The following is a 13505-nucleotide window of genomic DNA, read 5'->3' as shown; positions in this document are numbered from 1 at the left end:
AGTGACACTGTTCTCCAGAAAATTACCCATTTGCTTTAGTAATGCATGACTGAGGCATCTGTTTTCTTAGGGGGCAAATGGATTGTCCACACAGCCAGAAACTTGTTTGTTTCTTCAACACTTCTCATTAAAATGATTCAGAGGAACAGTAATGAAAAAAAAAACCACATCAACAGGAGCAGTTTGGTTCTTTCTGATTCAGTAATCAGTTCTTTAATGGATTTAGACCTCAGGGAAGCACTGGTACACACACAGAAATAAATTAATAAATTAAATCTCTTTTATTAACAATTTAAATGCACTATTAGATGGAAATGCTCATAGCATAGATGTGTTTATCGTGGTGCTTGACAATTAGCTGAACCTCAAAGGCTTTAATGCCTTCATTCCTTTGTGTTTGTAAACAAGTGTAATTAAATGCATTGCCTTGCAGTAGCATTTAATAATTGGATTTTTCTCCAGATATTGATTCCCCCAGTAATAAATTTGATATCTGGCATTAGTTAAGCAGATTTTCCAACTGATTTTGCTCAATCAAACTTCAGGTGTTTGTAAATAAGTGCTGGAAGGTGTCCAGAGAAGGGCCACAAGGATGAGCAGAGGGCTGGAGCTCCTCTCCTACAAGGACAGGCTGAGAGAGTTGGGGTTGTTCAGTCTGGAGAAGAGAAGGTTCCAAGGAGACCTAATTGTGACCTTCCAGTATCTGAAGGGGGCTACAAGAAAGCTGGGGAGGGACTTTTTAGGGTTTTAGGACCTGGGGGAATGGAGCAAAACAAGAAATGGGAAGATTCAGATTGGATGTTAGGAAGAAGTTCTTCCCCATGATGGTGGTGAGACACTGGCACAGGTTGCCCAGGGAGGAGGTGGAAGCCTCATCCCTGGAGGTTTTGAAGGCCAGGCTGAATCTGGCTGTGAGCAACCTGCTGTAATATGAGGTGTCCCTGGCCATGGCAAGGGGGTTGGAATTGGATGATCTTTGAGGTCCCTTCCAACCCTGACAATTCTGTGGTTCTGTAATTGAATACATTGCCTTGCAGTAGCATTTAAGAAATGATTGTTTTCCCCTCCAGATATTGATTCCCCAGGAACAAAATTGATATTTAGCATTAGCTAAACAGATTTTCAAACTGATTTTGCAGGATCAAGCTTCAGGTTTTTGGTACCTGTTTAATCCCCCCCCACTCTGTTCTTAGCAAACAGCTTGACTAGGTGTGGAACGCTCCCCACCTTTCTGACCTGCTTTGTTCATTGTTTCACAGGGCAAAGGTCTTCTTGGACCACCTGTAAGTATCATTTTTTTACAACTCCTAAGTCTGCTGCTCAATGGATCTGATAAAATATTCAGTGGAGCTCTTCTGCTGTCATGAAAGTTAATTCAGTGAACAAAGAGACTCTTAATCCTGGTGTTCTGTGTGTCCTCTTCAGCTCCTACTCGCTTAGGTCTGTGGTAAATGGTGTAGGGATACAGGTGGCTGAAGGCATAGTTGCTTGTAGGAGGGAACTGCATGTGCTCACTCCTTGGGTGCTTGTTGTAGAGGTGCTGTGTGGTTTAAAAATTCTGTTTGATTTTGTTGTAGGGCCCAGCTGGTGCTGCAGGGCTTCCTGGGGAAGTAGGTCGTGCTGGTCCACCTGTAAGTACGACTATGTCTGCTAAAAGTGCAGCTTTATTCTGTTGCTAGGAAAAATTAACCAATTACAGAATAAAATGGATAATTACTGTGCCATCTAAACACTGCTTGGCTTATAACAGTGCTTGAAAACATATTTTTACCTCTACTGGTGATCACTGGTAGAGGAAAGATGTGTTTGAAGCTCATCAGAAACAAGAAGTGATGAATAGCACAAAGTCAGGGTCACACATTAGATAAGAATTGAATGGTTTAGTGTTCCACACTCTACTTTTCTCCCCCCCTACTCTACTCCTTCTCTCTCCCTCCGACTCCACTCCTTCTCTCTCCCCCCCTCACTCTACTCCTTCTCTCTCCCCCCTGACTCTACTTCTTCTCCCCTGCCCGCTCTAATTCTTCTCACTCCCCAACTCTACTTCTTTACCTCACACACACACACTCACTGTGGCTATGTTGTTTGAATGTGTAACTGCTGCTTCTCACAATAATTGTGATCAAACAAAATTACTTTACCCCTTTTCAGGGAGACCCAGGAAGAAGAGGGCCACCAGGGCCACCAGGACCACCGGGTCCTCGGGTAAGCAATTGCCATTAATATGTGCTAGTGTCTGAATTCTGTCTTGTTGCTGCTTGAACAAAACTTCTCCAGTCCTACAGCTGAATACTGACTTTAAGATTTCAGCAAGGCTGTCTTAATAGAGTCAAAGAATTGTTTTTGTTGGAAAAGACCTTTAAGATCAAGTCCAACCACTACTGAAGACTACCAAGACTGGTGCTAAACCATGGCCCTCAACATCACATCTCTGCCTCTTTCAAACACGTCCAGGGATGAGGATTCAGCCACTTCCCTGGGGAACTTATTCCAGTGTTTGAGAACCCTTTCAGTCAAGAAGTTTCTTCTCATATCCAAACTAATCCTCCCCTGGTGCAACTTGAGGCCATGTCCTCTCATCCTGTCACTTGTTCTCAAGGAGGAGACCAACAACCACCCTACTCCAGCCTCCTTTCAGGGAGTTGCAGAGAGCAATGAGGTCTCCCCTCAGCCTCCCTCTCTTCAGACTAAACAACCCCCAGTTCCCTCAGCTGCTCCCCACCAGCCCTGCTCTTCAGACCCTTCACCAGCTTTGTAGCCCTTCTCTGGACCCTCTCCAGCACCTCAATGTGTTTCTTGTAGTGAGAACCCCAAAACTGAACCCAGTACCCAAGTTGTGAGCTCACCATTGTGAGTGCAGGGGCATGATCACTTCCTTGGTCCTGCTGGTCACATATGAAATCATATTACCTAGAACTTTGTGTTCAAAGGCTGAGGAAGAACTCATCCAACCATATCAACACCTAACCTTCTATTTAGAAAACAAATTTCTAGCCTTCATGGTTCTTAAAGATGGTTTGATTATGCCACCTTTGAAACTTCTGTTGTGATGGCTTTGCATTTCTGCAAAGGGTCAAACCCTGGAGTGTTGACAGGTTTTAAACATCCCTATGAACTGTGGAATTGCTGTAAATGTAGTCTGTGTTGGGCCTCACCAGAGGCAGAATTTTCACTGAGATGAGGAGGAAATTTTGCTCTTTGGCTCAAAAGCCTGAAATATTTCCTCCAGGTGGGTTAAGTTCTAATGCCATTCTTGCAACCAACCCTGCTGCTTGCAAGGGATAAAAGAAAGCTTTACCCTGGTGCTTTGCCTCTCTAAGGGAAGGGTTATCACTGAATAATGGAAAGTTAGGGGTTGGAAGGGACCTCCAGAAGTCATTGACTCCAGCCCACCTGCCAAAGCAGGAGTCCCTCTCCCCCACACTCTACTACCTCTCTCTCCCCCTGCTGGTTTCTCTTTTACTGACTTGGATTAATTTCATTTAATTTAGGGAACAATTGGCCTGCAGGATGGTGACCCACTGGTAAGACAGTTCCCACACTGGCTTTTTATTTATTTTATTTTATTTTATTTTATTTTATTTTATTTTATTTTATTTTATTTTATTTTATTTTATTTTATTTTATTTTATTTTATTTTTTTAAAGTCATCTCAGATGACCTTATTGAACCTGTGTGGTTGTAACCGTGTGGATGCTTTTTCAGTGTCCCAATGCTTGTCCGCCTGGCCGCCCAGGACATGCTGGCCTAATGGGAATGAAGGTAAGAGAACCTCTTTGTTCAAGCATTCCTTGCAGAGATCTCAGAACCCTAAGGAAGGTAATTCCTGGCTTGACAAGGTGGCAGTTCACTGCTAATTCCAAAATTTCTTTGCAGCAGTGTTGGATGCTTAGAGTTATTTCAGCTCTTGACTGCTGAAATAACCTCTCTTGGTGAAGTCTCTTACTGCTGCTGTAATCTTCAGGGTAAAATTTATGTGTGGTTCTGGAAGGATTAGAGCATGTGAAAGATTGCTTCATTCACTTTCTGAACCATTTGTTGTCTGACTTTAGAAATTTCAAATATTCCCCTAAATCATAGAGTGGTTTGGGTTGGAAGAGACCTTAAAGATCATCTTATTCCAACCCCACCAGCCCAGGTTGCTCAAGGCCTCATCAAACCTGGCCTTGAACACCTCCAGGGAGGGGGAATCCACAACCTCCCTGGGCAACCTGTTCCAGTGTCTCACCACCCTCACTGGAAAAAATTTCTTCCTGATCTCCAGTCTAATCCTTCTTTCTGTCTTTGTGGGAGACCTCTGACATACTAGATTGAAATTAACATATTTAAGTCTCATTTTATCTAGGATTGGTTTTTTCTTAGTCTTTTTAAATGGTGGGGGTTTTTTCTGCTGTTTTTTAGGAATAATGTTGGCCTAAGGAAATGCATAGATTCATAGAATGGTTTGTGTGGGAAGGGACCTTAAAGATCATTTAGTTCCAATCCTCCTGTCACGGGCAGGAACACCTTCCACTAGCCCATGTTGCTCAAGACCTCATCCAACCTGGCCTTGAACACCTCCAGGAAGGGGACATCCCTGACCTCCCTGGGCAAATTGTTAAGGGATAACAGAGGAAGAAATACTAACCTGAGTAGAAACACAGCTTTGTTAGACCCAGGATTCCAGATCTTTTTGAACATGGTGTCTAAGATATAGTGTTAACCAGATAGGTGAGGGAGAAGTGGTGAATGAGGGTTGCAAGGTAGCTCTGGGGAGTCTGTGTCTGTCTCTTGAAACTCAGTGTTGTAATGTTGAACAATCTCTGTTGCTTGATTTCTTTCTTTTTTTGTTTCTTTTACATCTATTTTAGGGACAGAAAGGTTCAAAAGGAGAGTCTGGTGAACCAGGAAAACAAGGTTATAAGGTAAATAAAGATAATGCTCCAAAGTAACCAAAAGCATATCTCCATTCTTCATTCACCTGCACTCTGTAGTTATCACAAAGCAGAAGTCATTCTTCTCTTGCTTTTGATTTTGGTAGTTCAATGTAATTAAAATAGAACTCATGGGAAAAATTAAGGTCAAAGTTATTAATTGGTAAACTTGCAGACATTTAAATACAGAGGGATGCACAGAAATTCTGTGGATTTACCAAGTCAGTTGTCTGGTGGCACAGATGTAGTGAGAGGGAAAATAATCATTTGAGAGAGAAAGAGCAGAGGGCAAGCTCATAGGCAAAGAGAGATGGTAACTATAGAAGGGAGGCCAAGTCCTGTTCACTTGAAAGCCAGCTAAGATGCTTTACCACTTCAATTTCCAAAGAATTCTGAAGTGCAGTGTGGTGTTGGTGATGCAGAGCTCCCAGCATATCCAGTCCCTCCACACACCTGAGTAAACCTTCATGCCACTAGTCTGAAAAGCATGTCACTTCATGCCACTGGTCTAAAAACCCAAGAAACCCCAGTGAGATCAATGTCAAAAAAAAAAAAAGAAATAGAGAGGAAGATTAAGAGTTAAATATCATAGAATCAGAGAATGGGCTGGGTTGGAAGGGACCTCCAGAGCAGTCAGCAGGGATATTCTCAACTAGATCAGGTTGCCCAGAGCCCTGTTGAGCCTCACCCTGAATATCTCCAGGGATGGAGCCCCAACCACCTCCCTGGGTCACCTGTTGCAGTGTTCCACCACCCTCATGGTGCAGAACTTGTGGCTAACATCCAGTCTGAATCTGCTCTTCTCTGGTTTGAAGCCATTGCTCCTAGTTCTATTGCTACATCTTCTTTATACTGGAGATGCTTTGCACTTTTGACCAATGGTTGAGTGGAATGTGAACATAAACAAGTATCTCTCTGTGCTCTGAGGAAGCAGTGGGACTTCATTTACATTTCCTTCAAGCAAGAGATGTGTTCCATAAACCAGCAAATAATAAATGTGGCTCCTATGATGACAGAGCAATATGTGTGTGGTGTGGGTTAGCTACAGATGTATCCCTGTTGCTTTCTCAGGGTGAAGAAGGAGACCAAGGACCCAGTGGTGAAGTGGGAGCTCAAGGGCCTCCAGTAAAGTATTTCCTTTTAAACAGTGTTTCTCATTTGCTCTGTTATGTCATCTATTGTTTTCTTCTTATTGTGTGAAACCAGACATGATTAAAACCTCTCCACACCTTTCTCTTGATTCTGCCACACTGTCCAGGAGTGAAAGTTGGATTATTTTAGTCTCTCCAAAAAGTGACATTCTGGCATGGCACAAAGTTCTCAATAGTTCTGTGGAAAGATTTGGCTCCTGTCCTAAATTGCCCTGTGTGTTATGTCCAACCTACATCTCCCCTGCTCCAGTTTCAAACCATTGCCCCTCATCCTACCACTGCAAGCCCTTCTAAACAGTCCCTCCCCAGCCTTCCTCCTATTGTGCTTAGGTTGTGCAAATAGTTGGCTTTGTTGTGATGGTTTTTTGGTTGTTGGTTGTTGTTGTTGTTTTGTGTGGGGGGTTTTATTATTTTTTCAATTGTTATTTATTCCCCCCCTTCCCTTCCATAATTGTGATGACTTGTGACTTCAAAGGCAGTGTTTCTTCAACACATCCTTAACTATGACATTCAGGCTTAGCTATGACTTGAGGATAAAGCAGCAGCTATTGCAGGGCAGATTTTCTTTGTGTTATTATTGTTTCCCAGAAGGTTTTTGCCTTCCTGCATGCCACTGAAGAATCCCTCAACCACACCTAGGTTTTTAGAATGTTGGGTTTTCACATGGCCTGCTTCACTTCCTTGCTCTGGCACATCCCTCCTCAGCTTGTTTCCTGGTAGTTCCTTATGGCTGCCACAGCTGAACAGGCAACAGGGAACAGAATGAAGGGGATGATAGAAGTAGGCTTAACACATTGAACTTCTGTAGTTTCTTTTCTGATGGCTTTTTATACTTCCCCCCCCCCGGTGTGAAATGAGCTGTTTAATGGCATTCTTGTCCAGATGTGATATCATGCAGGCCCTTTACCCTGATGCACATGACAACCCAATCCTAAATTAGAGAATTATCTCTGAACATAACACCAATGTAAACCTCTGGCTTAGGACTAGAGTGAGATACAGAGAGAGCAGAAACTGAGTAAAGGAAAAAGTGGAATCTATCTTATGCCTGATGCTGAAAAAAGAATCCCTGGTGCAGAGAAAATACTTGTATTGAGATCATAGAATCACAGAATTGTTAGGGTTGGAGGGGACCTCAAGGATCAGCCAGTTCCAACCCCCCTGCCATGGGCAGGGATCCCTCACACTAAATCAGGTTGCTCAGAGCCACAGAGATGCAGCTCAGAGATGCAGCTTCTGCTCTCTGAAGGGCCTGTGGGGACCAATTAATTTAGCTCAGCTTAGTGAAGTTCTTCAGTTGCTGGGAAATAAGACAGAAGAATCAAAAAAACAATTAGAGATTGACTTTCCTTTCCCCCCCTTCATTTTTAAATGTTGTTGATTCACTTCTCTGTTCCACCAGCTGAGAACAAACATATTATGGCTGGGGGTTTGGTTTCTCTGCAAGTAGGAGACATGTCATGTAGTTTCAGTCTCTGAGAAAGAGGAATAAATGGAAGCCAATTTCCCTACAAGGCTGCATTTTGAAGGGAAGTGATAATAATTGTATCCTGCTGCACTAGACTGCCTCCTCAGTCCAGCCTTTCAGGTGTGGCAGACACCTAAACTTCACACTTATATTATCACGAGATCACAGGATGCCAGGGGTTGGAAGGGACCTCTGGGGATCATTGAGTCCAACTCCCCTGCCAGAGCAGGACCATAGAATCCATCACAGGTCACACAGGAACACATCCAGATGGGGCTGGAAAGTCTCCAGAGGAGACTCTACAACCTCTCTGGGCAGCTTGTTCCAGTGCTCTGTGACCCTTACAGTGAGGAAGTTCCTCCTCATGATGAGGTGGAACCTGCTGTGCTGTACTTTCCATCCATTGCCCCTTGTCCTATCCCAGGGCACAAGTGAGCAGAGGCTGTCCCTGCCCCTTCCTTCCTGCCCCCCAGCCCTCAGATATTGATAGACATTGATCAGATCCCCTCTCAGTCTTCTCCTCTCCAGACTAACCAGCCCCAGGGCTCTCAGCCTCTCCTCACCAGGCAGTGCTCCAGTCTCTTCAGCATCCTTGTAGCCCTTCCTTGGACTCTCTGCAGCAGATCCCTGTCCCTCCTGAACTGGGGAGCCCAGAACTGGATGCAGTATTCTAGGTGGGGCCTCACTAGGACACAAGGGAAGGAGAACCTCCCTCAATCTGCTGGACACACTCTTAATGCATCCCAGGATCCCATTGGCCCTCAAAAACCTTGCCCAATTTTGTCTGCCTCTAGAGGTCTATAAAGTCTGATGGTACCTTTCACCTGCATCTGCCCCACGCTCCACTTAAGCCAATTTAGCACTTCTGCAAATCTGGCCTTTATGTGCTCCTCTCACACAGGCTCCACAGGAGGAATTCTTCAGCTCTGTGGTAATCAAGAAGAGAAATCTGTGGTTTGTTTTTTTCCCCCCAGTCCTTAAGGCATATTGATGGTGGTATCATTCAGCCTGCTAGTTCAGGATATTCTTTTCAAGAGCCTTAAATCAGTAAAATATCAAATTACCCTATATTTAAAAATATTCTAATGCAGAAGCAGCTGGGTTTCTCCTTTTCTATTAAGCAAAGAGTCAAATGAGCACAAAGAAAGCATGCAGAGCTGTGAGCCTTCTGTCTGGAAAGTAGGACAGCTCTGATGATTTAAGATTTAAGCATAATTTGAATGTCCTTTTCATTTTCAGGGCATCCTGGGTATCAGAGGCATAACTGGTATGATGGGACCTAAAGGTACCAAAGTGAGTATTAGCCTCTCTTCCCATAAAATGGCCTGGATAAAGTGTACCCCCTTGTTTAAATTTCTTCTTCCCTTTCCCACATTTTCAATCTCCTGCCTGCTGTCCTTTCATAGATACTGTATTTTTGGTGAGGAAGAAAGGCAGCTTGGTCCTTCTGATTAATGTGCACGGGCTCTTCAGACCTTTCCATCTGATTCATGGTAGTTTGGCAGTGTGTGCAAGGATGTAGCTAGCAAGATAGCAAGCTAGAGCAGCTGTAAATTAGAGCAGGTCTTATTTAAAGCTAGGGTTTATTAAGTAGTCTCTCCTGTGATTGCATCTTCCTGAGGCTTTTTTGCTTCCACTGTCCCAGTTCTGATCAGGATTTTTGTGGAGAGTTTGTTGGTTTTTTTTTCTTTCCCACTCTTTCTGTCTCTTGCATCTTTTGTGTCTTAAATTGCTGCCAGTGGGATTCCTGTTGCTGTGGGCTCTGACTTGGCTGGGTTGTTTTCCTGCTGTTCACCCAAGTGTTGCTGACCATTATTTCAACACTGGCTGTTGTGTTCCTATTCTTTTCTGATCTTGCTAAATCTGTAGGGTAACAACTTCTGGAGGGAGTGAAACAGAGCAACCATGCCATTAAGGTTTCCTTCTCCAGAAATGAAAGGGGAAAACTTACTGTGTACTCAGAAACAACATCAAATTTGTCCTGCTTGTGAACCTTCTCAGGAGTGATCCTTCCTGACCTCTTTGACATGTTTGCAAAGCTATTACTGCCTTCACTTTTCTGGCCCCCTTTGTGTCTTCTGACTCTTCAGTTACTTGCCTTTTTGTGTGTGTTTGTGTTTCTCTGTGCTGTTTTGTCCCTTTGAAATATTTTTTCACTACATCTGCCTGTCAAAAGAGGTGTGTTTTTTTTCTATGCCAGGAGCTCCTGACATAAACATTTTCTGAAGCACTGTGAAAAGCTCTGCCTCCTTGCTAGCTAGTAGGACTTTATTTTGTTAGAGAATGACCTGGATGCCATTCTCTTTGAATGACATTTCCCCACAGGTACAAAATGTTGGCTTTTATAACCCCACAGAATTCCAAGATGGATTTGAAAAACTCAGTTTACCAAAACTCAGATAGAGCTATCAACCCCACCACAGCAGCTCTGAGCAAACCAGAGGGCAGTGGAAGTCGGTAGGCTTTCAGCACTTCATTTTGATGTCTTGTTTCGCAGGGAGCTCGTGGGCTTGATGGAGAGCCTGGTCCCCAAGGTCTTCCTGGTGCACCTGTAAGTAGAGTGTGTGTTAGACAAACACTACCCAGTTAGCTCCTAAGTCCTGAAGCTTGGTGGTTGTAAATCAGAAAAGCCTCTGCTGTATCCAGTCCCCTTGATTCCCCACAGGTGAATAAATGAATCATAGAATGGTTTGGGTTGGAAGGGGCCTTGAAAATCGTCTCTTTCCAACCCCCCTCCCATGGGCACCTTCCACCTTCCAGGTTCCTCAAGGCTTCATTCAACTGTTTTTTTTGGCTAACAAAACCAAGTTTATTTTGGTTGTATTAGTAGAAGAGAAGATATATTTTCTTTTTCTTTCCTTTAGGGGGATCAAGGACAGAGAGGTCCACTGGGAGAGGCTGGTCCTAAGGGAGAAAGGGTGAGCACAGACATCTTTTCAAGCCCTGTTTACTTGCAAACAGTGCAAGTGGTACTCTCCAAGTGGTTCATACCTAATTGAGTCTGGGTTGCCATTCTTTGCATCTGTCATGTCAGTGTCTTTATTCTAATGGTTTCAAATTCTTCTTCTTCTTCTTCTTCTTAGGGCCCTCAAGGTTCAAGAGGAATAAATGGTCTCCCTGGGCCTAAAGGAGAGTCTGTATGTAACATTTCATGGTTTTCTTTTGCCTCACATCATGCTAATTGGTATATCATAGTGCTTGAGTGAAATCTCTCTCCAATGATACATTCATATTTGTTGTTCTTTCTTTATTTTTTCTTGTCCTCTCAAGGGCTTACCAGGAGTGGATGGCAGGGAAGGGATCCCTGGAATGCCTGGAGCAAAAGTAAGGCACATGTGGCACATATCTGAGCTTTGGGAGCGCCCTAGATTTGTTCACTCCTTTCTAGCTGTTTATTGTGCTGCTGCCCCTGGCTTTTTGCACATTATTAGGGCAACTGAATGAACCTTCCCATCCTACAGACCCCAAATTACTCTGTGCTCCAGAAATATACATTCCCTTTTTAGCTGATTTGCACAATTTACAACTCAAAATGTTTTTCAGGGTGAACCAGGACAACCTGGAGCTCCAGGTGATGCAGGACTTCAGGGACTGCCAGTAAGTACCTGATATTTTTGCCTTGGAAGGTTAGGCTCAGTTCACACCACAGAAAAGCCATATGCTGGCTTTGGAGTAGCTGAAGTGAAAACCTAAGCAAAAGACCCAGGAAGAGAATGTGCAAGGGGAATTTCTCCTATGTGTGTACAAATCTTTTGCACAAAAGCAGAAAATTCTTCACAGGTTGCATTAGGTTGGAAGGAATCCTCAAAGGTCATCTTGTCCAACCCCCCTGCAGGTAGCAGGGACACCTCCAACCTTCAACCATGAAGCCATGGTTTAGTTAGCCATGAGGTGTTAGGTAATAGGTTGGACTTGATGACCCCTGAGGTCTTTCCCAACCCTATTGATTCTATGATTCAATAACTAGATCAGGCTGCCCAGGGCCACATGGTGCTGTGAGGAGGAATTCAGTCTCACCAAATGTTTGTAGCCAGTATGCAGTTCTTTGAGGGTTTCACCTACCTGAGACCCTGTGGGTATTATGGTGTGACCCCCACAATCAGTGCTAGTCTCATGGTATTGATTAGGACCAAACCTGTTCCCAGGGTGTGCTGGACTTCTTAGTCTAGCGTACCTTAGATGAACGATCATCTCTCTTTGGTACTCTGCTGCCTCAGGACATCTGGAATGCATCACACTCATGGTTCTTTATGCAGGAGGGGTGAGGTTATCTTGTGCACCCCCTGTGGTGAGCTTACAGGGAATCATGAGTGCATTCTTAGAAGGCAATCCTTGCATATTCACTGAGGGAGCCTGAAAACTATGCCCCTTGTCAAAAGCTGAATTGAAACTTATTTGAGAGGCTGTGCTGTGAGAATGATTGCTGTGAGGATGCAGTGAAGGAGCTGGAATAAAACAGAACTGCAAGTAAAGCTGTCATACTAAGTGAAGTCTTAAGCTTGGAAGAACATTTGGTAGAAACCTGCTTTGCTGTGAGCTGTGGCACAGAAATGAGGAGGGGATGAAGTGCATACAAAAAGTGTCTCTTAATCTCCTTACCTCCAGTCACAGAACACTGGGCCTGAGAATCTCTTTCCAAGACTTAGCCAGAAAAGGCCACAACTCCTCACTTTCCCCTGCTCTTTTTGCTGGTTTTTGAAGTAGGGATGCTACTCCTTGTCTGTTCCTTTGTAAATAGAGAGAATTATTGGATCCAAGTGCCTCAATATCAAGTAAAGGGACTAGAAATGCTTTGACACAAGGTAGATGTTTCTTAACACCATTTCCAATCCCCTTTACAACAAACAAAGGCTGTCAATGTGATTTCTTTCAGGGTTTACCAGGCTCTCCAGGTGTCAAAGGCATTCCTGGCCCGAAGGTAAATCATCTTGAGCACTTGCTTTCTTGAAATACTTTATTTGTGCTTATCAAGTTCTAAAGCCTTCAGAGAAATTGTATTAACTTTCTGCTGTGGTAAGAGACAAGCTTTTGGCTGAAGGAATTGAATATATTCTTTCATCCACTTTAGTCCTGTGCTTTAGTTTAGTTTAGTTGTATGGAATTGAGAAAGAAAACTAGCTAGAGGTGTGAATTTCTTCTGAAATGACATGGAGTGATATCCATCTTCGGAGACTTCAGAGCAACAGCCAAGCCTGTCTGTGATTTGTCAGTAAGCAAAGCACACAATAGCTGAAATGTGACACTTGGAAGAATGAGGAGGAATTGTGTGCAAGTTAAATGAGCACCAAAATGAAGCTGGAAGTTAAAAAAAGAGATACAGGATTATTATTCTTTCTGCTCCCTCCCTTCTTTCTTTCTTTCTCCTCCCTCCCTCACTTCTTTCTTTCTTTCTCATCCCTCCCTTCTTTCTTTCTCATCCCTCCCTTCTTTCTTTCTCCTCCCTCCCTTCTTTCTTTCTTTCTCCTCCCTTCTTTCTTTCTTTCTCCTCCCTCCCTCCCTTCCTTCTTTCTTTCTCCTCCCTCCCTCCCTTCCTTCTTTCTTTCTTTCTTCTCCCTCCCTCCCATCTTTCTTTCTTTCTCCTCCCTCCCATCTTTCTTTCTTTCTCCTCCCTCCCTTCCTTCTTTCCTTCTCCTCCCTCCCTCCCTCCCTTCCTTCTTTCCTTCTCCTCCCTCCCTCCCTCCCTTCTTTCTTTCCTTCTCCTCCCTCCCTCCCTTCTTCCTTTCTTTCTCCTCCCTCCCTCCCTTCTTTCCTTCTTTCTCCTCCCTCCCTCCCTTCTTTCTTTCTTTCTCCTCCCTCCCTCCCTCCCTCCCTTCTTCCCTTCCTCCCTCTCTCCCTCTCTCTTGTTATTATTGGTATATTATTATTAATTATTTTTATTCTAATTCTATATTATATTTTAACTTTGAAAAAGTAGAAAAACAATACAATATAATTATTATTAAATTTTTAAATGTCTTTGTTTACTTACTTATT

The 13505-nt window shown here is 43.6% G+C and overlaps 1 protein-coding gene across 1 annotated transcript in view; it reads left to right on the top strand.

The window, feature by feature from the left end:
- COL9A1 (collagen type IX alpha 1 chain) overlaps nucleotides 1-13505 on the top strand; it is a 65098-nt gene that overhangs the window by 27364 nt on the left and 24229 nt on the right. Inside the window, exons 13-26 of the mRNA XM_054168017.1 lie at nucleotides 1260-1283; nucleotides 1578-1631; nucleotides 2152-2205; nucleotides 3492-3524; nucleotides 3706-3762; nucleotides 4851-4904; nucleotides 5985-6038; nucleotides 8772-8825; nucleotides 10030-10083; nucleotides 10397-10450; nucleotides 10616-10669; nucleotides 10803-10856; nucleotides 11076-11129; nucleotides 12406-12450. Coding sequence (XP_054023992.1) covers nucleotides 1260-1283; nucleotides 1578-1631; nucleotides 2152-2205; nucleotides 3492-3524; nucleotides 3706-3762; nucleotides 4851-4904; nucleotides 5985-6038; nucleotides 8772-8825; nucleotides 10030-10083; nucleotides 10397-10450; nucleotides 10616-10669; nucleotides 10803-10856; nucleotides 11076-11129; nucleotides 12406-12450 — 699 coding nt within the window. The remainder of the gene's footprint in view (nucleotides 1-1259; nucleotides 1284-1577; nucleotides 1632-2151; nucleotides 2206-3491; nucleotides 3525-3705; nucleotides 3763-4850; nucleotides 4905-5984; nucleotides 6039-8771; nucleotides 8826-10029; nucleotides 10084-10396; nucleotides 10451-10615; nucleotides 10670-10802; nucleotides 10857-11075; nucleotides 11130-12405; nucleotides 12451-13505) is intronic.

This window comes from Dryobates pubescens, chromosome 2 (genome assembly GCF_014839835.1).
Source record: "Dryobates pubescens isolate bDryPub1 chromosome 2, bDryPub1.pri, whole genome shotgun sequence".
Classification (NCBI taxonomy): Eukaryota; Metazoa; Chordata; class Aves; order Piciformes; family Picidae; genus Dryobates; species Dryobates pubescens.
Note: the sequence above shows the minus strand (reverse complement) of the source record. Positions and strands in the feature narration are given on the sequence as shown.